At 48.2% G+C, this 27310-nt stretch overlaps 1 protein-coding gene across 1 annotated transcript in view; it reads left to right on the forward strand.

Moving 5' to 3' along the window:
- LOC149437075 (protein mono-ADP-ribosyltransferase PARP9-like) overlaps positions 1–25822 on the forward strand; it is a 40231-nt gene extending 14409 nt beyond the window's left edge. Inside the window, exons 2-5 of the mRNA XM_089661164.1 lie at positions 18428–19457; positions 22613–22864; positions 25356–25571; positions 25685–25822. Of these exons, the coding sequence (XP_089517290.1) occupies positions 18432–19457; positions 22613–22864; positions 25356–25571; positions 25685–25822 (1632 nt within the window). The 5' untranslated portion in view covers positions 18428–18431. The remainder of the gene's footprint in view (positions 1–18427; positions 19458–22612; positions 22865–25355; positions 25572–25684) is intronic.
- Positions 25823–27310: the final 1488 nt, after the last annotated feature.

Here is a 27310-nt window from a genome sequence, read left to right on the forward strand (position 1 = left end):
GCCCGGTGGGCAGGAAGGGGGTAGAAGTGCCCTGTGGGCAGGAAGGGGGTAGAAGTGCCCTGTGGGCAGGAAGGGGGTAGAAGTGCTTGGTAGGCAGGAAGGGGGTGACAGTGCCCGGTAGGCAGGAAGGGGGTGACAGTGCCCGGTAGGCAGGAAGGGGGTAGAAGTGCCCGGTAGGCAGGCAGGGGGTAGAAGTGCCCGGTAGGCAGGCAGGGGGTAGAAGTGTCCTGTAGGCAGGAAGGGGGTGACAGTGCCCTGTAGGCAGGCAGGGGGTGACAGTGCCCGGTAGGCAGGAAGGGGGTAGAAGTGCCCAGTAGGTGAGGGGTTAATGACCACCTTCATCAGCCTCAGAACCTGCGTCATCAATGTGTTCAGGGTTGAAGGGATGAGGCGACAACCCCAGCGACAGGCCCTGGCACAGGTAGTCACAGGACGGCAGGAAAATACCAGTTTTCTGGTCCCCCAACCTGCAGCCCGGCCAGAAAGCCCTCAAGTGGCCGCCTTGCAGGAGGCTGTACAGTAAAGATGCGCACAATGAGAACAATTTGTTTAGTTTTGGATTAATTTGTTGAGTTCATTTCGCTTCGTCACATTCGCTATGTTGGAATGATTCGTTTTTGGAATTCGTTTCAGTTTTCGGATCTGTCTTGAATATTCGCTGCTCCCAAATCGATTTGTATTATCAGTTCGCAATCGTTTGTTCTGTTATTTCGGACGCTTCAAACATTAAGGCTCGGTTCACGCTGAGAAGACGCCAAAGCCGAGTGGCTCCCAGCACAACTTTGGGACTTTCTTGCGACTTTCATACCGCCTTGATGTTTTGCGACTTTGGTTTTGGCCGCTCCTACGAATACAGAGCGCGACACGTGTCATCGAACTTACAAAACCCTCTGAAGTCCTAGACAAAGTGGCGAAGATAAAGCAAGGAAACCACTTCCTTGCGGCATTTGTGCCCAAATGATCGCATCCTGTCGTCGAATATGAATGAATTTGTTGCTTTCTTTATTTTAGATTTTGTTGAAATTCATTTCTATTGTGGTTCGGAAATTCGGATACATCCGAAATAACGAAGATTTAATCTGAACTTCGCTTCGTAACAAAATGAATGTCCAGTGTGAAGTGTGTCTCGGGGACGGGAGCAATTGGCTGTTGCCCCCTAGCCACCAAGGAGCTATAGGGGTCAGTCCCTTCCTGCAGAAACTGACTCCCACTGATGACCTGGAAGCATTCCTGACCACCTTTTAGAGAACAGCAGAGAGAGGGGGGTGGTCCCAACACCAGTGGGCTGTCCTCATTACCCTTTTCCTCACTGGGGATCAACAAATAGACTATTTTGACCCACCATTTGTTGGCAGCAAGCGTTACAGTATGAGCAGCTGAAGGTGGAGATCCAAGCTCACCACTGTACGGGCCCAAAGGGTAACCCGCCGAAGGCCCAGACCAGACTAGATGCCAAGGTCCCAGATGCATGATCTAGTCAAGAAATGGCTCAATCGAAAGGTGTTGTCTGGTCCTCCAGATGGTGGAACGGGTTGTATTGGACCAGTGCCTGAGGTCCTTTTCCAGAACAAAACAGACAGACTTGTAGAAAAGCTTGAGAGATACATCATGGTGGAGGAACTATTTGGGCCTTCCTGATGCCGGTAACCCACAAAAAGGGCAGCAAGACCACCTACAGCTCCTAGAAAGAGAGTCCTGCCTGACCCGGGAACAAGCATCCTCTTCTTCAGCTCTAAAGACGTCTTTCTCTGCAAAGAGAATGGGAGATGTGCAGTGTTGGTGGTGTTGATCATGGGGCCATAACCTAGCACTTTAGGAGGAGCCCATGGAGTGCAGGGTCATCAGGAGAGCATCTTTTTATGTGCTCCACACCCCTTGATCTTGTTGAAGGGCGATTCATGTGTGCAGCGTAGGCGACCCATCACCCCGCCAAGGTCTTGCTAGACTTCAGCAGCATGGTCATGGTTGTACACTCCAGGGGGATCAAGTGAGTCAGCCTGGGAGGGAAGACTGTCCAGGAAGTGTGTATCAATGGGGACACAAGGGTTCCAGTGTTAATTTCCACTGGCTATGCCTCTGTTACACAAGAAGTTTGTATGGTGAACAAATTAGTACCTGGTGTCATAATGGGACAGGACTGTCTATTATTTTTTTGAACTATGGAAACATATACAGAGCGAACTACTTGGACAGCCCAGAGATTTGTGAACAGTTGGCCTTTCTGTTCCCTCTTTTGAGGGGAACCAATCAGAGCTGCCAACACATAGAGCCACTAATGATGACGTTTATAATGAAGATCTGGTGAATGACCATAGCCATGTTGTTTGAAATCCATGTTGCAGGTCTCAAGACCAAGCTGACCTTCAAGGGGGAAATCCTCTCCATTGCAGGTCATGGTTGGGGAGGACGAGAAGGAGCTTCCCCATTACGGTCAAGGCCAGGGAGGATGAAAGGGAAAAACTTCCTCTAATCTGAGGCATCCTTACTTGGATGAGTCCAGGGGAGCATTGGGAACCACCCAAATGTGGGATCTTACACTGGTCAATGCTAGAGAACAGATTACTGGGGTTTCAAAAATACCTGATGTGGAAAAGAAGTTTCCTCATTTTGCGTTTAATGGTGATTTGCTTTATCGAGTGGCTGAAGTCCAAGAGGTGACTGTAGAGCAGTTGTTGGTTCTCCAGCCTTACAGACAGATAGTGCTCGAGTTGCTTCACCAAGACACACTGGAAGAACACCTAGGGGCTGAGAAAACAGAGGCACGATGACAGACCGGTTTGACTGGCCAGGGCTGCATGCAAAGGTTAAGACGTCTTATTTTTTGTCCCACTTTCTAGCTAACTGCCCCGGTGTTGGAACTACAGATATTTTTTGGTGCCTTTGCCAATAATTGAGGTGCCATTTAAGTGTATTTCTCTGGATCTGGTGGGTCCCTTGGTGAAGTCAGTATGGGGACACCACTATATCTTGGTGGTTTTCCATTACGCAACTAGGTATCCAGAGGCAGTCCCTTTTAAGAAAAACGTCTTCAAAGGCAATCCCACAGGAGTTGTTCCATACATTCTTGAGAACTGAATTTCCCAAAACTGATTGACCAAGGAAGTTTTTCTATGTCAAAGGAGATGGCAGACTTGTGCAACCTGTTTAGATCAAGCAATTTTGGACTTCTATCATCCACAGACAGATGGCCTCATTGTGAGGTTTAATAAAACCCTGGAGAGACTGTGAACTGGTACTCACTGTGGTCAATGTTAATTTAGGGTCCCCAAGGGTGTTGACTTGGTGTAGGTCGATGCCACTCTATCCAGACCACAAACTTGGCAAACAGAACTAATGCAGAGAAATAAAATGTTTTCAGACTACCTGGTCCCACAAATGTTATTGAACATGACAATGTAACAGGGCTCAGTGTAAAGGTCTGAGGAAAACCATATTGCCTCCCAGAAGGCCATCTCTGAGGAAGTTTGGAGAATGCTTGAGTTCGATGTCATTGAGGAATCACAGAGTGAATGGTCAAGCCTGATTGTGTTGGCACTGATGCCCAACGGTTTTGCAATGACGTTAAGAAACATAAGTTTGACTCCTATTTGATGCCCTGGGTAGAGGAGGTAACGGAGTGGTTGGGACCAGCCCAATCTTTACCAGCTTGGACCTCACCAAGGGGTACTGGCAGATACCCCTAACCATAGGAGCCAAGGAGAAAATGGCTTTTTCCACACCTGAGGGTCATTGTCAGTGTAAGAGGAGGCTATTTGGGTTACACTTTGCCCCGGGTAATTTCTAAAGGGCAATGGATAAAATGCTCCGCCCTCATGAGAAATGCACCTCAGTCTACCTGGTTGACAAATTATAAGCACAGATTGGAAGTGTCATCTTCCCCAGGTTCGAGCGGCATTAGACTCCTTGAGGAAAAAGGGTTTATGATGAATCCCAAGATGTGTGCAATTTGGATGGAGGAAGCCAAGTATCTGGGATACATTGTGGGGTGGGGTCTGGTTAAGCCTCAAATGAACAAAGTAGAAGTTATAAGAGATTGGCCCCACCTCCTAACAAAGAAACGGGTATGAGCCTTTCTAAGCATGGCTGGGTACTACTGGCAGCTTGTCCCTAACATTGCTGCACTACTGGGGGGGGCAGGAAGTCAGTAGGGATTCAAAGGAACACTGCCGCTAAAGAAGCTTTTCTAAAGCGGTGTTGTGCCACCATCCAGTGCTGGTTGCTTCTGATTTTTCCAGGGAGTTTGTGGCTCGGACAGATGCCTCGAGTGAGGGCCTGTCTCAGGAGACCAATGGGGAAGAACACAATGTGGTTTTCTCAGCTGGAAACTGACAGCCGTTGAGAAGAGCTACACTATGGTGGAGCAAGAGTTCCGGGTCATAGTGTGTGCTCTGGACTCCCTGAGGTACCTTCTGCTAGACAGGAGATTCTGCCTGGTGTCGGAACCATGGCCCATTGACTTGGAGGAGACAGAATAAGCAGGCAAATGCCAGAATGATGAGGTGTTTTCTGTCCCTCCAAGATTTCAATTTGTTGTAGAGCACAGACCCAGGAGACTGCTTCAAAATGCTGATGTCCTCTCTTGGGTACATTGTAGGATGTCCAAAGTTACCTCCAACACCCCCGCCTTGAGACAGGGGTAGAAATATGTACAGGGCAAGGATGGGTGCTATGGTTCACCACTATTTGGGTTGTATGCCCTTTAAGGAGTAACAGGCAGTTGACCTACCTGCAGGAAGAGGTCCTTAAAAGACAGGAGCTCCAGAGAGCAGGTAAGGGGTAGCAGGAGGATTGAGAGGCACAAGCAACTGTGAGAGCCACTGTGTGAGAGGAAATGCCTGCCATAGTCTGGGACTGTTTTAGGGCCAATTCACATTGACTTGCACTAAAATGCATGTAAATTTCCACCCATTTTGGTCACATTTTAACGCGCACTAAGTCCGCTGACATACGTTTTGACGTCCATTGACATACGTTTTGCATTTTAGCGTAACGCAATGCAACGTTACGGTGTGAATAGGACACATTGGAAGCTATTTTTCAGATGTCCTTCCATTGCGCTAAAATGCACTGGTGTGAATGGGCCCCTACACTGCCTTCAGGTTCAAGCTGGAGTCAGATGGACACATTTTCTTTGTGTTCTATTTTGTGCTGCGGAAAAACCATGTTTGTTTGAAGTGATGTTTGCTGCCTTTTTGGGGAATAAAGACTTTCTGTTGGTTTAAGGTGGCTTGTGTGTGATCAAGGTACTCTTGCCATAGTTGCTATCACCCCCAAATGTTACAACAGCTACAATCACCTCAAGCATGTCACCTGTATAGGGGTGGCCTTTGGTAGAAGTCCCAGCTCCAGGTTGATGTATCTAGTCACATGATCTCATAATTCCAAATTTTGTCCAAAGGGTACAAGTGTATATCATTAGTAAAAAAAACTACTAATTTAGAAACCAAAAGAAGAGAGAAGAAAGGGTTTTTTCAAAGAGTGGAGTGGAGGCAAAGGAAAAGTAGGGTTAGGGTTGAGGTAGAGGGGCTGTAGATGGAAAGAGAAGGCTTTGAAGTCTCCTGAAGATTCCCTTCCAAATTAATATGTTACTAACATTTATAGGTAAAGCTGAATATCCGATTGCCTCTCGGGGGATCAGGAAGGAATTTTTTCCCCTGTAGGAGCAAATTGGTTCGTGCTTTGCTAACGTTTTTTTGTTCCTTCCTCTGGAACAACTGTGGGTATAGGATTGTATATGTACATGGCTCAAAAAAATGAAATGAAGACTCTGAGAACCCATCAGATCCCAATGGGGAAGAATCTCCTTCTGGATCTCTATACTGACATGGACAGGGGAAGTGTGAGGAACGTAAGGATGCCCCATCATTTGATGGAAATGATCGACCTACAGAGGACTGAATTCAGACACCCCAAAAATCAAAGTGAGGAAATGATGCAGCAGGCGAGTCCATGTTGGTGAAATGTCATTGCAGCAACTCATAATGGTCCTCAGTAGTCTGTGTGGCCCCCACGTGCTTGTATGCATGCCTGACAACGTCGGGGGAGACTCCTAATGAGACCACGGATGGTGTCCTGGGGGATTTCCTCCCAGATCTGGACCATCACTGAGCTCCTGGACAGTCTGAGGTGCAACCTGGCGACGTCGGATGGACTGAAACATGACATCCCAGAGGGGTTCTATTGGATTTAGGTCAGGAGAGTGTGGGGGCCATTCAATGGTATCAATTCCTTCATCCTCCACGAACTGCCTGCATACTCTGGCTACATGATGTCGGGCACCAGGAGGAACCCAGGACCCAGCGCACCAGTGTAAAGTCTGACAATGGGTCCAAGGATTTCATCCCCATATCTAATGGCAGTCAGGGTGCCATTGTCTAGCCTGTAGAGGTCTGTGCATCCCTCCATGGATATGCCTCCCCAGACCATCACTGACCCACCACCAGAATGGTCATACTGAACCATGTTACAGGCAGCAGAACGTTCTCCATGGCTTCTCCAGACCCTTTCACGTCTGTCACATGTGCTCAGGGGGAACCTGCTCTCATCTGTGAAAAGCACAGGGTGCCAGTGGTGGACCTGCCAATTCTGGGGTTCAATGGCAAATGCCAATCCAGCTTTATGGTGCCGGGCAGTGAGCACAGGGCCCACTAGAGGAAGTCGGGCCCTCAGTCCACCCTCATGAAGTCTGTTTCTGACTCGCACCATTCACACCTGTGGCCTGCTGGAGGTCAGTTTGTAGGGCTCTGGCTGGGCTCATCCTGTTCCTCCTTGCACAAAGGAGCAGATCCCGGTCCTGCTGATGGGTTAAGGACCTTCTATGGCCCTGTCCAGCTCTCCTGGAGGAACTGCTTATCTCCTGGAATAGAGAAAAAAGAGAAGTGCGCCAGACTAAGTGCAGTAGGAATATAACAGTTTATTGCACACAAGATTATAAAAACTAACAAGAAGTGGGTAGATATCAGGCATTATCTCCTGGAATCTCCTCCATGCTCTTGAGACTGTGCTGGGAGACACAGCAAACCTTCTGGCAATGGTACGTATTGATGTGCCATCCTGGAGGAGTTGGACTTCCTGTACAACCTCTGTAGGGTCCAGGTATGGCCTCATGCTACCAGTAGTGACACTGACCCGAGCCAAATGCAAAACCAGTGAAAAACAGAAAAGATGAGAAGGGAAAAAAATGTCAGTTGCCTCCACCTGTAAAACCATTCCTGTTTTGGGGGTTATCTCATTGTTTCCCACCTAGTGCCCCTGTTATTAATTTCATGAACACCAAAGCAGCTGAAACTGATGAACAACCCCCTCTGCGACTTACCTGACCAGATCCTCTGCGACTTACCTGACCAGATCCTCTGCGACTTACCTGACCAGATCCATATCCCAGGAGAGAGAATCAACTTCATGTGACTTGGATTACAAAGTCTTCCTTTCATTTTTTTTGGGCAGTGTATACAATTGTATATAATTGTTTTTCCCTTTTTTTTTTTTATTGGTTGAACTGGATGGATTTGTCCTTTTTTTTTTTTTTTTTTTTTTTTTTTTTTTTAAACCTAATTATGTAACTATTTAGACTTGCACAATACATTGTAATGAGCTTTCATTTGCTAATGACCCGATTACTAAGTAATGTGTTTAGTACATTGTTCAAAAGTTGATAAAAGCAGAATCCCATTTTAAGTAAGATCAGTGACTTCATACCAGGCCCAGTGTCCGGATTTGTAGGACAATCGTTCTTTTGAACCGTTTTTTACATTTTCACCTGTAACACTTCCACTGCTGTCAGATGGCAAAGATGACCATCAATGCATACATTATATACATACATTATATACACATACATTATACACACACATAGTATATACATTATATACACATCAGCCCTTTTATGATCCTGATTAGAGATGAGCGAATCAAAGTATCCGAAGTGGAATTCGAGTCGAATATCTGAAAAATTTCGATTCGTGCCGAATCCGAAAAATAGCCTAATTCGGACGCGCGAATCGAAATTTTTCAGAAAATGGAGGCTGACATGTGCGGCGACGGAGCGGGGATGTCTGGGAAGGCGCGCAGACAAGGCGCGCTGCCCCATAATGCATTCCTCAACGACATGTGATCGCATCAGCCAATCAGCAGCCAGCCAGCCAGCACTGTGTAATGGTCGAGGTATATATAGCGGCCATTTTGGAATTCTTCATTTGCCTGCAGTTATTGAACAGAGGCAGACCGCTCTGTACTAGGGACAGGGACAGAGTTAGGGCCACAGAAACGAGAATTGGGGACAGAGAAAAGTTACTTAGGGACAGAGAACCATTACTCAGGGACACAGACTTGTTAATGAGGGCCACAGAATCGTTATTTAGGGACAAAGAAACGCTAGTTAGGGCCACAGAATTCATAATCAGGGACAGACAGAATTGTTACTCAGTGCCAGAGAATTGTTACTTAGGGCCACAGAAACGTTATTAGGGCCACAGAATTTTTACTCAGGGACAGACAGAATTGTTACTGAGTGCCAGAGAATTGTTACTCAGGGACAGACAGAATTGTTACTGAGTGCCAGAGAATTGTTACTCGCACAGACACAAAATTGTTACTCGCACAGACACAGAATTGTTACTCAGGGCCACAGAATTCATACTCAGGGACAGACAGAATTGTTACTCAGGGACAGACAGAATTGTTACTGAGTGCCAGAGAATTGTTACTCAGGGACAGACAGAATTGTTACTGAGTGCCAGAGAATTGTTACTCGCACAGACACAAAATTGTTACTCGCACAGACACAGAATTGTTACTCGCACAGACACAGAACTGTTACTTAGGGCCACAGAACTGTTACTTAGGGCCACAGAATTGTTACTCGCACAGACACAGAATTGTTACTCAGGGCCACAGAATTCATGCTCAGGGACAGACAGAATTGTTACTCAGGGACAGACAGAATTGTTACTGAGTGCCAGAGAATTGTTACTCAGGGACAGACAGAATTGTTACTGAGTGCCAGAGAATTGTTACTCAGGGACAGACAGAATTGTTACTGAGTGCCAGAGAATTGTTACTCAGGGACAGACAGAATTGTTACTGAGTGCCAGAGAATTGTTACTCGCACAGACACAGAATTGTTACTCGCACAGACACAGAATTGTTACTGAAGGCCACAGAACTGTTACTTAGGGCCACAGAATTGTTACTCGCACAGACACAGAATTGTTACTCGCACAGACACAGAACTGTTACTGAGGGCCACAGAACTGTTACTTAGGGCCACAGAATTGTTACTCAGGGACACAGAATTGTTACTCAGGGACACAGAATTGTTACTCAGGGACACCTAATCGTTGAATTAAAGAGTATGTCAGACAACATGCAGAGGAGTGGCAGAGGAGGCAATGTTTTAGGAGCGAGCAGACGTGGCAGCAGAGGAAGGGGTCGAGGCAGCAGTATTCGCAGCCAGAGGCCAGTGCTCCCGGTGTCATCCAGCGGTCGTGTCTCCACCGACAACCCTGCCGTCATCGATTGGTTGGCTCGGTCGTCTTCCTCTTCCCAGGTCACCTCTGACACCTACAGCCAACGGTCGGTGGGTACGTCAGACACAACCGTTAGTTGGCATGGCCCGGGAGCAAGCCCACTGAAATCACGTGTCCTCTACCTGCCCCTGTCCTTTGCTGTTCCCTCACCAAGCGAAGTATCGCATGCTGTGGGCTCAGCCCCACTGTACAGTGAGGAAGAGCTAACAGAGGGCGGTCAGGAACGGGGGGAGACATCGGCCTTTTCAGCAGCCAAGCGAACAAGTACTGGCGAGGAGAGTGGCTCGGTAGCCGGTCTAGAGACAGGTCTGTCTCCTGACCCAGACGCAGCCGAGGGGGCTAGTAGTGAGGCGGAGACCCTACTTGATGATGAGGAGGTTGATCGCACTTGGCTGCCTCGTCGTCATCAGGCTATTGCTTCCGCATCATCAGGAGAAGAGGGTGCCAGCTTGGCAGCGAGCGAAACAGTCGGTGGGTTGCCCAGGAGGCAGCAGGGTCGCATCAGTGTCAGTGGAGCCAAACGGCCACGGAGTAGAGCACCAGCTCCACTGCAGCCTACCACCACGGGCAGTAGTGGTGCCGGTGCGCACGGAGGAAGTAGCAGTCAGCCAGTGAAGAGTAGCGGGGGCAAAGTTTCCTACTCGGTGGTGTGGCAATTTTTCGTCAAGCCGCCCGAGGAAGTAAACGTAGCCGTCTGTCGACTATGTGGCCAGAAATGCAAGCGTGGTCAGGGGGCTCATGTTGGGACTACAGCGTTGCGTCAGCATATGCAGCGTCACCATTCGGTGGCCTGGGAAAACCGTGATAAAGATACGGCGGTTCTGCCTGCCCCAGCCCCCGCTCCATCACCCGCTCCGTTACTTGCTCCGTCACCCGACGTCGTCAATCGCCCTCTATCAGCCAGTCAAGGCTCCAACACCTCTGCTGAGGGGAGTTGTCGCTCGTTGGCATCTTCCGCTCGTTCAGATGCTCCTTCTCCTGCTACTCCTCTTCTCGGATTCCGTCAACAGTCTTTCTTGGAATCCGTATCCAAGAGACAACAGTTTGCGAGCACGCACCCGACGGTGCAAAAGCTGAACGTCCTCCTGTCCAAGTTGCTGGTGCTGCAGTCCCTCCCTTTCCAACTGGTGGACTCAGCACCTTTCCGAGAAATGATGGCTTGTGCCGCGCCGCGGTGGAGAGTGCCAAGCCGTCATTTCTTTGCCCAAAAGGCAGTGCCAGCCCTGCATTCACATGTAGAAGAGATGGTGGGCCAGTCTTTGAGCATGTCGGTCTCTGCCAAAGTGCACGGCAGCGCCGACGTGTGGAGCTGTAACTACGGTCAGGGACAGTACATGTCATTTACGGCCCACTGGGTGAACGTGGTGCCGGCACAGCCGCACCAGCAACTTGGACAGGTCACGACGCTTTTGCCTCCACGTTTGCACGTCCTTGGTCCAGCAAGCATGTCCGCCTCTACCACCTCTTTTTCCGCCGTGTCCTCAGCCGCCACCCCCGTGCCAAGTCCCATTACCCGACCGGCATATCACATGTGCAGGGCGCAACGGTGTCACGCTGTGCTGCACCTGGTATGCCTTGGCGAACGTAGTCACACAGGGGAGGAACTTCTGAGTGTAATGAACAGAGAAATCGACAGATGGCTGTCTCCGCGCAAACTGAAAATCGGAACCATGTTGACCGACAACGGAAAGAACATGGTGTCTGCTCTGCGTCAAGGAAGGTTGTGCCATGCGCCATGCATGGCTCACGTGTTCAATCTGGTTGTCAAGCGGTTCCTAAAATCCACCATCCCACTGCAAGACATCCTTAAAATGTCACGTAAACTGTGCATGCATTTCAGCCATTCCTACACCGCAAAGCACACCCTCCTTGAGCTGCAGCGGCAGAACGGAATTCCACAGCATCGCCTGATCTGCGACGTTGCAACAAGGTGGAATTCAACCCTACACATGTTAGACCGCCTTTACGATCAGCGAAAGGCCATCACCGATTTCCTGATGTTACAAGCGGATAAAGGTACTCCCCTGTGTAACTTCGATGTCAGCCATTGGCAGCTCATGCGTGACACCTGCCGCTTGCTCAGGCCCTTTGAGGAGGCCACGCTATTCGTGAGTCGGCAGGACTATGGGATGAACGACGTCATTCCTCTGTTGCACGTCCTGGAACAAATGCTGTTAACAATGGCTGGTCAGGGTGCGGTAGACGTGGCGCACAGATCTCAACGCCACATGACCCCTGTGGGGGCAGGACAGGAAGAAGAGGAGGAGGTAGAGGAGGACATTTGTGCTCAGGAATTATTGAGTGAAATGGGTGGTTTTTCCACTCAGCGGACAGGAGTGGAGGAGCAGGAGCATCTGGTAGAGGAGGAGGAAGAGGAGACAGAGGACCCAGACGCACCGTGGCAGTATGCTGTGGAGATGGAGGCAGGGAGTCCCTCGCATTCCTTGGCACAAATGGCCCATAGCATGCTCGGTTGCTTGCGTAGCGACAGCCGAATAATAACCATCAGACAGAGGGATGACTTTTGGCTGTCCACCTTGTTGGACCCTCGCTACCGGTCCAAAATGGTGGCCTTTTTCACACCTGCTGAGAGGGAGGCCAAAATTACGTACTATAAAAACCACCTATGTAGTCAGTTGGTCTCTGCCTTTGTGCGCCAACGTCCATCCTCAGACACTGTGGGCCCTGTGCGCTCGCGTTCCGCTGCCATGGCAGCAGGGGAGGGGTGGGGTGGTAGGAGCAGTGGCAGCTCCACCAGCAGCGGCTGCCTCAGTCTGCAGTCGATGATGAGTAGCTTTCTTCACCAGCGCAGTGAGGAAACTACTAACCAGCCGCAGCAGCAGCAGCAGCATCAGGTGGACCTGGAGCAGGACCTCAAACAACAGGCTTGGGCCTACTTGGACAGCACCCTGCCAACCGAGGTAGACAATCCCCTTGACTACTGGGCAACGAAACTTGACCTTTGGCCCCAACTAGCTGAATTTGCCCTTGAAAGGCTGTCATGCCCGGCCAGTAGCGTGGCATCGGAGCGCGTGTTTAGTGCGGCAGGAGGTATTGTAACTCCGCGGAGGACACGACTGTCCACCCAAAGTGTGGAGAGACTCACGTTTGTGAAAATGAATCAGGCGTGGATTAGTCTGGATTTCAAACCACCAGTTCCTGACACAACTGACTAAATCCGCCATGAATCATGCCTCAAACATGTGCCACTTTCAGGTCTCCTCACACTGCTGGTGTGTAGAATTTTTTGACATAGGGTGCTGGCAGATTACGGGCCTCCTATAGCTGCTGCCAGGCCCCTAATCTGCCATAGGCCCCTATATACCGCCTCCTCATGCTGCTGCCAGGTCCAGAGTCTCTCATGGGTCCCTGTACGGCCTCCCATTGCTGCTGTCTCCATCGCCACACTCTGCTGCCATGTGCCACTTTCAGGTCTCTTCACACTTTAGTTGTGTTGAATTTTTTGACATAGGGTGCTGGCAGATTACGGGCCTCACATAGCTGCTGCCAGGCCCCTAATCTGCCATGGGCCCCTATATACCGCCTCTTCATGCTGCTGCCAGGTCCAGAGTGTCTCATGGGTCCCTGTACGGCCTCCCATTTCTGCTGCCAGGAGGCAGCAGGGTCGCAGCAGTGTCAGTGGAGGCAAACGGCCACGGAGTAGAGCAGCAGCTCCACTGCAGCCTACCACCACGGCCAGTAGTGGTGCCGGTGTGCACGGAGGAAGTAGCAGTCAGCCAGTGAGGAGTAGCGGGTGCAAAGTTTCCTACTCGGCGGTGTGGCAAGTTTTCGTCAAGCCGCCCGAGGAAGTAAACGTAGCCTAATGTCGACTATGTGGCCAGAAAGTCAAGCGTGGCCAGGGGGCCCATGTCGGGACTACAGCGTTGCGTCAGCATATGCAGCGTCGTCATTCGGTGGCCTGTGAAAAACGTGATAAAGATACGGCGGTTCTGCCTGCCCCAGCCCAGGGTTCCATTTTGTCATAGGTTGCTGGCAGATTAGCGGCCTCCCATAGGTGCCGCCAGGCCCCATATCGGCCATGGGCCCCCGTACCTCCTGGTCACGCTGCTGCTGAGCCCACAGTGTGACCTGGGTCCCTGTACGTCCTCCCATTGCTTCCACTCTGCCATGTGCCACTTTGAGGTCTCCTTACACTCCTGCGGTTGTCCATTTTGTCATAGGTTGCTGGCAGATTAGCGGCCTCCCATAGGTGCCGCCAGGCCCCATATCGGCCATGGGCCCCCGTACCTCCTGGTCACGCTGCTGCTGAGCCCACAGTGTGACCTGGGTCCCTGTACCGCCTCCCATTGCTCCCACTCTGCCATGTGCCACTTTCAGGTCTCCTCACACTGCTGGTTTCCATTTTGTCATAGGTTGCTGTATGGCCTCCCATTGCTGCTGGCTCCACCGCCACACTGTGGCTCCACACTCTGGTTTTGGCCCCGTGACTGGCCAAAGGAGTAAAGTGTGCGGTGATTCTAAGATCGACGGCACTCATCTGCATGTCATACTGACTGACAGTATTATTTCTCTTCCCCAGCAGACTCCAAGGGCATTTAAATTAAAGGTACAGTGTTCTGCACTAATATTAAGTCTCTCTGAAGCCTAGAAACACCCTTTTTTAAGTTAAATTCACAGCGAATTTATTCGACTCGAATCGAATATTGTCCACGAATTCGCCGAATCAGTCGAATCGAATTTTTCATTTCTTCGCTCATCTCTAATCCTGATCACACTAACGTTCCATCATCAGTCCTATCAGGGCCACCATCAGTGGGATACAGGCAGACCTCCTGTCCGGGGGGCCCAGGCCCTATCAGGTCACAAGGGGAGGCCCAGTAGGGGCTGCCTGTGGGCATCTCATAGTCCACCCACTTTCTAACCCTGGGGGTCCCCACTTTCACTGCTGCTCATCCCTGACTAGAACACCCAGAATACCCCGCACCCAGCAGGGAAGGGCATGATCAGGCGAAGCTCGCTGCATGGAGGATCTTCTGTGAGCCATGCAGAGGTTGCAATAACGATTCAGAAGGGGCCCCCGGGGCCAGTGAGCACACCCTTTCTAAATGAAGCTTCGCTCTATAAATGGCAGAGAGCACTGTTTTCAAGGGGTGCAGAGTGAGTTATATTGGAGGGTGCAGGGCAATGAGTGATGTGGGGGTGCAGAGTGAGGGATGCAGAGGGTTCAGGGAGTAGGGTAATGGGGGATGCAGAAGGTTCAGGGAGTAGGGTAATGGGGGATGCAGAGTGAGGGATGCAGAGGGTTCAGGGAGGAGGGTAATGGGAGATATGGAGAGTTCAGGGAGTAGGGTAATGGAGCTGCAATGGGTTCAGGGAGTAGGGTAATGGGGGATGCAGAAGGTTCAGGGAGTAGGGTAATGGGGGATACAGAGTGAGGGATGCAGAGGGTTCAGGGAGTAGGGTAATGGGGGATACAGAGTGAAGTGTAATAGGAGACACGGGGGTGTGGTGTGCAGGGTAATGGGAATGTGGGGTAGTGGTGGGATGGGAGGGGTGTAATGTGGGTACAGAGTGTATTGGGATATGCAGGTGATGCACAATGCTGGGCAATGCAGGGGGTGTGGAGTAAGGTGTAAGGGGGGGTGCAGAGTGAGGCATTTTGGAGGGTGCAGGGCAATGGGGGATACAGTAGGTTCAGAGTGAGGATTAATGGGGGATGCAGAGTGCTGGGTAATGGGGGATGTAAAGGGTGCAAAGTGAGGCATATTGGAGGATGCAGGAGGTGCAAAGTGAGGCATATCAGAGTGCAGGGTAAGGGGGGATGCAGGGGGTGCAGAGTAGGATGTATTAGGGGGATGTGGGAGTTGCAAAGTGTAGGGTAATAAGGGATGCAGAGTGGGGGATAGTGGGGGTGGGAGGGATAATGTGGGCACAGTTGGGATATGAAGTTGATGCAAAATGCTGGGTAATGGGGAACACAGGGTACAAAGTGGGAGGTAATGGCGAGCAAAGGTACAGTGTGTGGTAGTGGGAACGGCCACCAATAGAGAGTGCTGGGGCCCTGTCAGGTAGGCTGTACTGGGCCCCTTGATTTCAAATGATGGCCTTGAATGCTATATATACAGTTGTGTTCAAAATACTAGCCGTCAGACATCACTAACCGGATCAATCACTGTTTTTGGTGGAAATGATATTTCTACATGGCAGATAATTTCCTAGCCGGTGTAGTAGAGTCATAGAAATCCAACAGACCCGACAGTCATGACATGCATGCTGCTAATTCTGTGTCATTGAATCACTCATTGAAAGGGGCGTGTTCACAATAATAGCCGTGTGGAGTTCTATTAGTGACGTCATTCATTCTTTGATAAACAGGTGACAATTATTGCCCTTATTTAAGGAAGGAAGGCAGCAAATGTTGGACATGCTGGTTACAGTGCATTTCTCTCTGAAATTCTGAGGAAAATGGGTGGTTCCAGACATTGTTCAGAAGAACAGCGTACCTTGATTAAAAAGTTGATTGGAGGGGAAAACGTATAAAGAAGTGCAGAAAATGATCGGCTGCTCAGCTAAAATGATGGCAAATGCTTTAAAATGGCAACCAAAACCTGAAAGACGTAAAGGAAAGCGAAAAACTACCATTGGAATGGATAGAAGAATAGCCAAAATGGGGCGGACTCAGCCAACAATCAGCTCCAGGAAGATGGAAGAAGGTGTGACGTTCCCTGTGAGGACTCATCCAACAATCAGCTCCAGGAAGATGAAAGAAGGTGTGACGTTCCCTGTGAGGACTGTTACAATTAGAAGACGCCGATGTGAAGCCAAGCTATCTGCAAGAAGTCCCCGCAAAGTCCCACTGTTGGGAAAAAGACGTGCTGAAGAGGTTACAATCTGCCAAAGAGCACATTGACCGGCCTAAAGAGAAATGGTGCAACATTTTGTGGACTGATGAAAGTAAGATCATTCTTTTTGGGTCTAGTGGGCGGAGACAGTTTGTCAGATGACCCCAAAACACTGAATTCAAGCCACAGTACACTGTGAAGACCGTGAAGCATGGTGGTGCAAGCATCATGATATGGGGATGTTTCTCATACTACGGTGTTGGGCCTATTTATCGCATACCAGGGATCATGGATCAGTTTGAATCCATCAGAATACTTGAAGACTGGGGCTTCATGATGGACACCTTAGAAGACCTGGGAATTGGAGGTAGAATGAGGGAATGGATTGGAAAACTGTACAGCAAACCCTCTGCAGTGGTAATAGTAAATGGGGAAAAAACAGAGCCCATCGGGATGTCAAATGGAACAAGGCAGGGATGCCCTTTGTCCCCCTTATTATACGTTTTGTCATTAGAGCCTCTTTTATCAACAATAAGGAAAAACGGAGACATAAAGGGAATCCAGATAGGAAGTGTAAAACATAAACTGGCAGCTTTTGCTGATGATCTGCTGTTTTATGTGGGGAATCCCAGGACAACACTCCCAAATTTAATGAAACTGCTGAAGGAATATGGAGAATTATCAAACTTAAAAATCAACCCAACAAAAACTGAGATCTTAAACATCCCAAAGAGCGAACAAGAAAAAATAGAAGAAGAATTTCCCTTTATCTGGAAAGAAAGAGATATAAAATATTTGGGAGTAAGGCTTAGCGCGTCGTATAAAAACTTGTATAAGCTAAACTATATTTCTTTATTAAATGAAGTAAAGGGGGAATTAAAAGCATTAGAGAGAGGAATCCCATCGTGGTTAGGTCGTATAAACCTGGTAAAAATGATAATTGTACCAAAAATTTTATACAGATTCCAAATGATACCAATTAAACTCCCGGAAGCTTTTTTTAATGTAATAAAAAGAATGATAACGGGATATATCTGGAGGAAGAGAATACTTGAAGAGGTCATGCTGCCTTATGCTGAAGAGGAAATGCCCTTGAAATGGGTGTTCCAACAAGACAACGACCCCAAACACACCAGTAAACGGGCAACATCTTGGTTCCAGACCAACAAGATGGATGTTATGGAGTGGCCAGCCCAATCCCCGGATCTTCATCCAATAGAAAACTTGTGGGGTGACATCAAAAATGCCGTTTCTGAGGCCAAACCAAGAAATAGAGAAGAACTGTGGAATGTGGTCCAATCATCCTGGGCTGGAATACCTGATCACAGGGGCCAGAAGTTGGGGGACTCCATGCAACACAGATGTACAGCAGTTCTCAGAAACAGTGCGACTACAACCAAATATTCATGAAGTCATTCAAAGGAAAGCAAAATCTTCAAACATTTCTCAGTTTATATAGTGAATGTTGGAGTTTGTAAAGAAGAATACAAACACGGCCATTTTTTTGAACCGTCTAATATTCACTTTTCTTCAATTTTTTTAGAGGAACAACACAAATTTGATGTATTTTCCTTCATGTTGTGATTTGGAATAGAATGTGTCGTGTTCCCAATGCATTTGTGTGGATGGAAAGAAAAGGATTAGAAGGATTTGCAGCTTTACTCACTTTTTTCATCACACGGATATTATTCTGAACACAACTGTATATATAGTCTTAAAGGAAATAAACTCAAACGGTTAATATTGACAAACAATCCCGTGTGAGAACGTTGCATCGGCCTCCTCCCTATAATACATATACTGAGCACAGACCCTCACCCTCAGACACGTGGTTCCTATACATTGCATCATGAAAGAAGAAGAAAGAGGTTCTGCTGCATTTGTCACTTTCCAGTTTGTAAAAGTGTAATTGTATCGAAATGTTGTTCTAGTTTGTTTAGAAGGCCGAGAGTCTACACTATGCAATGAATGTAAAGGATTAAGGATAGAACATCATTTCTTGTCCAACTGATATATAAATGCTGTGTGTGGAGCATTTTTGGGGGTTCAGTTCCCGAGGTGGTAGACTTTAATGGCGTTCTCTGGTTTTTCTTTCAGAAATATGGAGCGTACCCATCGGATCATTCTTCCAGAATCCGATTACTTCTATCTTCTCGGGTGTGAGAATGAGCTCACCGACCTCTTCCTCAGGAAGTTCAGTTGTGAAGTGCAGTTAAGAGGCCCTAAACCCACCAAATCTCAAGCTGCATCAATCAAGGCTGAAAAAGTTTATGAGAAGAGAACCTCGTTGGGCCCCGTGGTCAGTGTATGGAAGGGCGACCTCACTGGGCAGGACGCCGATGTTGTGGTGAATGCCGCTAATGAGGACCTGGATCATGCCGGGGGGTTGGCCCGTGCTTTGGTGGAAGCTGGAGGATCAGACATTGAAAAGGACAGCAAAGAATATGTTAAGGCCAATGGAAGGATAAAAACCGGAGACTATGCAGTGACACGTCCCGGCAATCTCCCCTGTAAGTGTCTCCTTCATGCCGTGGGTCCGATGTGGTTCAAAGAAGCTGCCAATAGATGTGACGATGAGCTTTCCGAATGCATCAAGAACGTGTTGAAATATGTGAATCAGCACACAAGCATCAAATCTGTGGCCATCCCAGCCGTGAGCTCCGGGATCTTTGGGTTTCCTCTCCAACAGTGTGCAGATATTATTGTGAATATGATTCACTCATTCTGCCGCAATGTGAAACTGACCCATCTAAAGGAGATCCGACTGGTGAATAACAATGACCCGGCTGTCCAAGCCATGAAGGTGGCCTGTGAAAACATCTTTGGTCCAAGTGATGACCTCAGTGGAGCCACATCTGCTTCCTCTTCTCAAACAAGGCCAGTGACACGCAGCATGACCGCTAAATCACAACCCTCACCAACAACGTCCAGCTATAGGAGCGCCCTTATGCAGCCCTCAGCACACGGGTCCCCTATGGAGATGTCTCAACCCTCACCAGCAACGTCCAGCTATAAGAGTGCCCTTATGCAGCCCTCAGCACACGGGTCCCCTATGGAGATGTCACAGCCCATCACCATCAATGGATTGACCCTTCACCTGACACGTGGGCTGATAGAGGAACAGAAGGTAAGTCCATCACATGTCTCTTTCCATCCATCACCACGGATAATGAATACAGCCATATATACGATTACACAGGAGAGCTTTCCTGGTGTCTCAGTTTTGCTTGACCCTGAAAAAATGTTTCACCTGCCATTCTCTTCTGGAGATTGGGCTCTACGGATTGTGACAATGCAGACTCAGTAAAGCCGAGCTGAGCTTTCAGTTTAAATCCGTTAAATAAATACATTGCAGGATCATGGAAACCAAGGTGTGCAAAGGCTTTGGGTGGTTTTCTTTAGAAAGCAGCCACAGCCTGAAGGGAAAAGTCCATCTCTTGCCAGCATGCTGCAGAAGAGGACCCTGGCTGTGTGGAAGCAGTAATCTCTCTGCAAAGGTCTGATGCACTTCCTGCCGAGTCAGACTTCTACAGCTCTGCCATCCTCAAAGCTCAGGCTTTCTGCTGATTGGGGCGCTCTAGCTCTGACTTGGCAAGGGGTGCATCAGACCTCTGCAGAGAGACCGCTGCTTCCAGAGACTAATTTCTGAAGGGCTCCCAATAGGCCTTGGACTTACATTGGAGAGCGTGTGGTGCACTGCCATGAATGGTACATGTAACTGTTGTAGGTTTTCTGGTTTGTTACGCTGCCCAATCAAATGAAAGGATGACAGAATGCAATGCACATTAATCTACCTTATGCATGTTGATGCACCTCATGAATGGACCCTCAGACTTTGCTCACCTCTTCTCTTCTGGAGTGTGGGAGGAAACTGGAGGAAACTTCCGGACAGGTGGTGCCGTTGTTGGGATTTGAACCAATGACTCCAGTGCTGCCAGGCGGGAGTGCTAACCACTTAGCCGCTGTGCTGCTCTGGCCTTATGTAATGTGTCTTCCTCTGGAGTCTTTGTCCCCAGTTCTACTTTAAACCACGGGCTATTCTGAGTACAGTTTTGGGGATAGACACTGTTATAGTGGAGCTACTGCACCGGAGGGGAAGGGTTATGTAAGTAGATAGACACCCCCAACCCACAGCTGGCACTTAGACACCACCTGACACAGTGGTCGGCCATGGTTGGAGTAGTTGTCAGAGAAGAATAGATCTCTTTTGCATGTGATGCTGGTCTGCAGTGCAGATATAAAATAGCCAACAGAGATGGATGCACACCAGGTATCTATCAGACCCAATCAGGGCCAGGACAAGGGGTGGGCAGAAGGGGCAGCTGCCCTGGGCACTGTGAGGTGGTGGTGGGGGCACCACGAGGAGATTGCGGGGGGGGGGGAATTGTTGGAGAGGGGATTTTGGGAGGCGGCAGGGGGTCAAAATTGTTCTAGTAGGGAAAATTTGGGGGGGGGGGGGTTGTACTAGAAAAGGTAATATGGTGGGGGGAGGGGAGAGGAATTGTGCTAAGAGGGCATTTTTTGTTGGGGGAATTGTGCTAGTAGGGATGATTAGGGGTATTTGTGATGGGATGGGAGTTTATTTTGGGAGAGGGATTTGTGCTAGGATGGGGGATTAGGGGATGGACCTTTGTGCTGAAAGGGGCGATTTGGAGTTGGGGGGGGGGAGAGTATTTGTGCCTGGACGGGAAATTTGAACGGAAGAAGATTTGTGCTAGGAGGGGGACTTTTTTTGGGGGGGGAGGGGGTGGTGGTGTGATGGGGGCATGTGGGGAGAGAGGACTTGAGCTGGGGGGGGGGAATTTATGCTTATTAATGTGATTTAGTGCCCAATTTATTTTGGGGGGGGGATTTTTGCTGACACGTAATGCTCATACATCATCGGGGGGTGCAATTTGGCATGTTTACCCTGGGCACTAGATGACCTTGTCCCGGTACTGGACCCAATGGACTCTCCCCATTTGCTGAGAGGGGCAGAACTTGCTCAGTACATGTGCATTCAATGATGTCATTCTTGTCCAAAGGGGAGACATTAGGAGTAGTGATGGGCCGAACACCCCCCTATTCAGTTCGAGGTTGAGCATTCTAATCTACCGAAAGTTTGACAACGAACTTTGAACACAAAGAATATAGTGAGTGATGTCTTCCTGCATCTGAGTATGTGCTAAGATCCCGCTCGGTGACTACAATCCGGCGGGAGTTCTATGATGAAGTCACGTGGTATTTTAGTAGAGAGACATTCATTCATGTTCCTGGTGTCAGCGGGGTTCCCAGCTGCCAGCTGAATGGAAAAGAATTTCCGGCATTGCTCAACAATTAAAAAAAAAAATATATATATATATAATTATTTTTTTTTTTTAATGGTGTGGAGCCCCCACCCCTCCTATCCATACCAAGCCCTTCGGGTTTGGTACAGATTTTGAGGGGAACTGCCCCCTAAAGCACCTTGTCCCCATGTTGATGGGGATAAGGGCTGTTCTCCACAACCCTGGCTGGTGATTGTGGGGGCCTTATCGGAATCTGGAAGCCCCCTTTAACAAGGGGGCCCCCAGATCCTGCCCCCACATGTGAAGGAGTATGGGGTACTGTTACCCATTCACAGAAAAAGTGCAGAATGTGAATAAAAACACAACGGCTTATGACAAGTCCTTTTATTAAAGATTAAAATTAAAAAGATGTCCCCCGAAGTAGATCCAATGTCAATCGCGATGCCCGCCGCCGACCCAAAAAAACAAAAATGCTTCACCCTCGATGCTGGCTCCCGCCATCTGACAGCTGTGCTGCGATGACGGTTCTTAAATGGGGTGATGATGTCACAAGGGGCGGGATCACCCCGCCCCCTTGTGACGTCATCATGCCCTGAGGTCAGGTGCAATGCTTTGGCCTGTCAGGACGTAGTGCATTGTGGGGTGCGGCGGGCGAACAGCCTGCTTGTGTGTTCTGTGAACTAACATTCGGCTCCAAACATGCAGCAATTAGGTCAGAATCACATCTTTGAGGGAGATTTACTGGAGCCCTCAGAGCCTGGTGCAGCTCTGCCTGGCAGCCAATCAGCTTCTGACTGCAGTTTGTTCAGTTAAGGTTTGACAATAAAACCTGGAAGCTGATTGGTTTCTACGCAGTGCTGCACCGGATTTTGCACTCTCCAGCCTTTGTTAATACCACCCCCCCCCCCCCACTGTCTCTGGATACACAGTGCATTGTATGTACGCTGCTGAGCATGTGCGTCATGTGACTTCCATTGCAGCTGTGGTAAGAGAATTCGCTTTGACTCTTTTGCAGACGAGAATTATCGTGAACTCGGTCTCCTCTAATCTGGCGCTATATACTGGAGTGATCTCAAAAGCCATTGCCTTCAAGGCCGGGTATAAGTTACAGGAGGAAATCACAAGAAAAAGCGGTTACCTTCGTAGCGTGAACCCCACCGCCGATATCACCATGATCCCCACCAAGGGCTACAACCTGTCCTGCAACTTTGTCTATCATGTCATTTTACCATTTGTTTCTTCATCAGTTTATGAGTATGTTCTGCAGGTAAGTGCGCCCATCGATCTCCTCCGTCTGTTCAAACTGCAAATTCTGTGTGGAAGGCGCCTCTAGTTTGCCTAGTGGAAGTACCGGCTCTGGTTGTGCTGATATTGTAAATCCTCTGGTATACGCCGCTTGACAAGATTGTCTCAATAGGCAACCCCTTTCTTCATGGAGTTTCCATCCCCTTGAGCTTATGAGTTAGGGGCCTAAGGCCTCGGCCTTGCCATGTAGACTGGTGGTTGTTCTTCTGGTCTTGAGCATCAGGTTGGTTCTTCGTACCCTACCACCAATCATTTGTCTGCTTTTGGATGCCCCAAATGTATCAAATTTTCTGTGTTTACCGTAAAAACCTTTTGCACACCTCCCAACTTTGAGATGGGCCCAGGGGACACCTATTAGCAAATGTATGTAGGCATAGGACACGCCCCCTGTCACTCCCCCTTAAAGGAGAATTAGACAAAAAAAGATTGGTTAAACCCACAAGTGCTCTTTTTTTTTTTTCACTATTACTATTCCTTTATACCGGCTTTTGAAATTTACAAATGCAGCAAATCAGAAATTGGATGAAAGGTTCAGTGCCGGGAAACACTTTGATAGATAGTGTTTTTTTATATACAACCATAACGATCAGAGCAAAATGAGGGGGACAGAGGTGTCGCAAATGTGCGCAACAGAGATTGACGCAGACTCCATCTTGCTAAGTGTATCCATTTCTACCTCATCCTTCCCCCTCCCTTTCTGAGAGGCACAGTGACAGATGTGTGTGTGTGTTAAGTGTCACTGGCCAGATCCCAGCAGGGAGCCACATGGTGCAGGACTGTCCAAAGAACCTGTGTAATTTTTACGTCTCGTAAAAAGATAACTGAGCCTTCCCAGGAGTTCAAGGCATTCCCAAGAAGCCCACACCAGATAACATTTTTAAAAAAAGATCAATTTTTCCCCTATTTCTCATATCTTGGAATATGAGAGACCGACATAAAAGCCGGACATATCATCAGATGGACAATGAGCAGGCAAACAGTTTGACGGGTCACTCACCTTATCTTGGGCACATGGGAAGGCAGAGAAATAGATCTCGCGAACTGTGTAGCATACAATTTCATAATTCATATCATTATAATCCTCAGGCTTGCCTGCATAATAATATACCCACGGGTGAACTGTCGCTTGTGCAAATGGAAAGTTATGGACCAGAATATGAATTATGAAAGATGTTGGCTCCAGTCTAGGGTTCTGCCTGACGATCCCTCCCTAAACAGGGGATTGGTCTTCTACTTCAGAACCACCCCCTGCTGGGAAACTTTAAAGCAGGCTGTCAAGCCTAAGAGAAGTTTTTTGAAGAGACCTCCGATTTTTAACATCAATATACCACCTGGGGAGACCTGTGCCTTTCGCTCTGAAACGTGATCTGCTTCCATCCAAGGCTTAACCCTTTAACTTCTCCCTGTTATCTCTTTGCTGTGCTGTTTTCTGTGTGTGTGTGTATATATATATATATATATATATCTATTTTAGCTACGTCTTCTCTGTAAATATTTTTATTGCACCTGTTTGACCCTTTTTAGTAATAAATCTTTCTTTCTGAAAGTGTTGAACTGTTTCTATAGCTCTTAATTGCAATTTACAAATCCCTGCCTCTAAAGAGACGCTACTGTTTGTTTTAACCCTCTGTATAACAGGCCTGTGTTATGACCGGGTTATGCAGTCGATTATATCAACCATTATAGTGTTATAACTGATAACGCAAGTTTCCTCTTTCTCTTATCAAAAAGGAGGTGGTGGCAGTGTGAAGGGTTAATTGCGTAATTAACCTGACCCAGTAACAATCGATTCAGGCTGCTGTCACATCAATCGGTATCCATTAGCTGGAAAATCGTTGTGCAGGGTGCAGCTGGGTGTGCCATTGTTACGCATGTGACATCGCGGTTTTAGGTCGGCTAGCCCTTCGGTCACAAGTTTTGGTGAGAAGGTCTGGGGTCTGACGCTGCGATCGTGACAAGAGGGACTTTGTTCCAAAACAGGGACAGAGGGACTTTGTTCCAAATCAGGGATGGTCCCTCGAAATCAGGGACAGTTGGGAGGTCTGCTTTGTTGCAGTCCTTTTGAGGGACATCCTCTGTTTTTGGTTCAGGGTCCAGAAAACTGAGGCATGCTGGGTAGAGGAGTCATCATACAATTTGTTTTATCTCCTAATATCCTGTAGGTGGCAGTATAACCCGATGGTCTCGGATTCCTGTGTCCCTCAGTGGACTCAGTAGAGGAGTTTCCTGCAGTCAGATGGTGGTGAAGTTTGGGAAGTAGATTCCACCTTTCATGAGTCGGTGATGGTGGGGTTGCAGGTCATTTGTTATGGATTGCTCTGGTTCCAGCACATCTCTGTATATTAGCTCTTTGGACATCTCTTGTGTTGTCTCCATTCTTCATCATTGACGGCTTTCTGTTGTATTTGGATGTCGGCTCCATATCTCTTCTATCGTAACCCGTCTTGTTGCAGGTTTTAGCCCATGTGACCACGGAATGCCTGCAAAACACACGCGCATATAACAGTCGCTCCATCTCTTTTCCTGCGCTGGGGACGGGAAATATCGGTCTCTCCAAATACGATGTGGCTAAAGTCATGACGGAGGCTGTGCTACGCTTCGCCAGAGAGAACCCGTGCCAGATGGACGTGTATTTCGTCATTCACCCCTCTGACAGGGACACCTACCAGGTAGGTTAAACAATGGTTTTCATTAAAGGGGAACTCCACCCAGGATGAAAATTATTTTGTTGCTGACAGATGATCTCTATTTAGAATTTACTGTATCTGTTTTTGAGCTGCAGAATAAAAGGCTAAACATCCTGATGGTAATCGGTGTCCGGGAATGTAGAGGGTCAGGTTATTTGGGAAATCAAACTGCATTGTGTGTAACAGCTAGAGACAGTCATCACCACACAGGGACATCATTATTCCAGGCCTAAAGGGTTTTGGAATAGTAATTTGTTCATGTGAACGGAACCCCAATGTACCTTGGCAATGGACACGTGTTGCAGCACAGGGTTACATGCATCATGCGTTGCGGTGCGCTGCCAAAAAAAGTGCTGAATGTTCAGATAGGACCTGATAGGTGAATGTGTGTTTCTGCCACATAAAGTGTTTATATATATTTAAAGTGGTTGTAAAACATTCTATACACCCAGCGAGGTGACCGGCCCCATGTGATACAGAGATGGAACAAATCCTCATACATACGTTGTACCTGTTTATCTGTAGCCATCTCTCCTCTGTAGGCTTGGCTACTGAGTCACTGATTCAAAGTTGATTCGATCAGTGAATCGGCTCGCTACAGAGTTCGAATGAATCGAATCATGAAAGTGAATCAGATTCAATTTATTGGCAAAGACCCCCCTCCTTTCAAAATAAGTAAAGGAGGAGCTGAAAACGGCGGCCTCAGATCATGATTGATGAAATGAGCTGTAACCTGATTAGCTGTGTGAGCCAGCAAGACTCCAAGTAATAAATCACAGAGCAGCACGCCAGATTCTGTTTTGTATCATGAGTGGTCCGTGAAAGAGCAGCAAGACCCTGAGTCTGTGAGTGTCTCGGGGGCTCACAAGAATCAAGATTCTGTTTTGTATCATGAGTGGTCCGTGAAAGAGCAGCAAGAGCCTGACTCTGTGAGTGTCTCGGGGGCTCACAAGAATCAAGATTCTGTTTTGTATCATGAGTGGTCCGTGAAAGAGCAGCAAGAGCCTGACTCTGTGAGTGTCTCGGGGGCTCACAAGAATCAAGATTCTGTTTTGTATCATGAGTGGTCCGTGAAAGAGCAGCAAGAGCCTGACTCTGTGAGTGTCTCGGGGGCTCACAAGAATCAAGATTCTGTTTTGTATCATGAGTGGTCCGTGAAAGAGCAGCAAGAGCCTGACTCTGTGAGTGTCTCGGGGGCTCACAAGAATCAAGATTCTGTTTTGTATCATGAGTGGTCCGTGAAAGAGCAGCAAGACCCTGAGTCTGTGAAGTGTCTCAGGGACTCAGAATACTCAAGATTCTGTTTTATATCATGAGTGGCCCGGTAAGCAGCAGCAAGATCCTGAGTCTGAGAGTGACTGTGTCTCGGGGAGTTCACAAGAATCAAGATTCTGTTTTGTATCATTGGTGTGAACTTGGCCTTCAGGGTCTTGTTGGCTCACAGAGCTCATGATACAAAAGTCCCTGACCCTTTACAAAAATGCAGCGGCTGAAAAACGCATAGATGTGAACGCTTCCCATAGGAAACCATGATAAATGAAGAGTTAAATAAGGCGCAATAGGAATGACTCCTAATTATTTATTATAGGTACTTATATAGCGCCATCAATTTACTCCGCGCTTTACATATATATTGTACATTCACATCAGGCCCCGCCCCCAAGGAGCGCACAATCTATGGTCCCTAACTCACATTCATACATACACATACTAGGGACAAT

This window comes from Staurois parvus, unplaced genomic scaffold, assembly GCF_062004578.1.
Source record: "Staurois parvus isolate SC_StPar_1 unplaced genomic scaffold, SC_StPar_1.0 ptg001318l, whole genome shotgun sequence".
NCBI lineage: Eukaryota > Metazoa > Chordata > Amphibia > Anura > Ranidae > Staurois > Staurois parvus.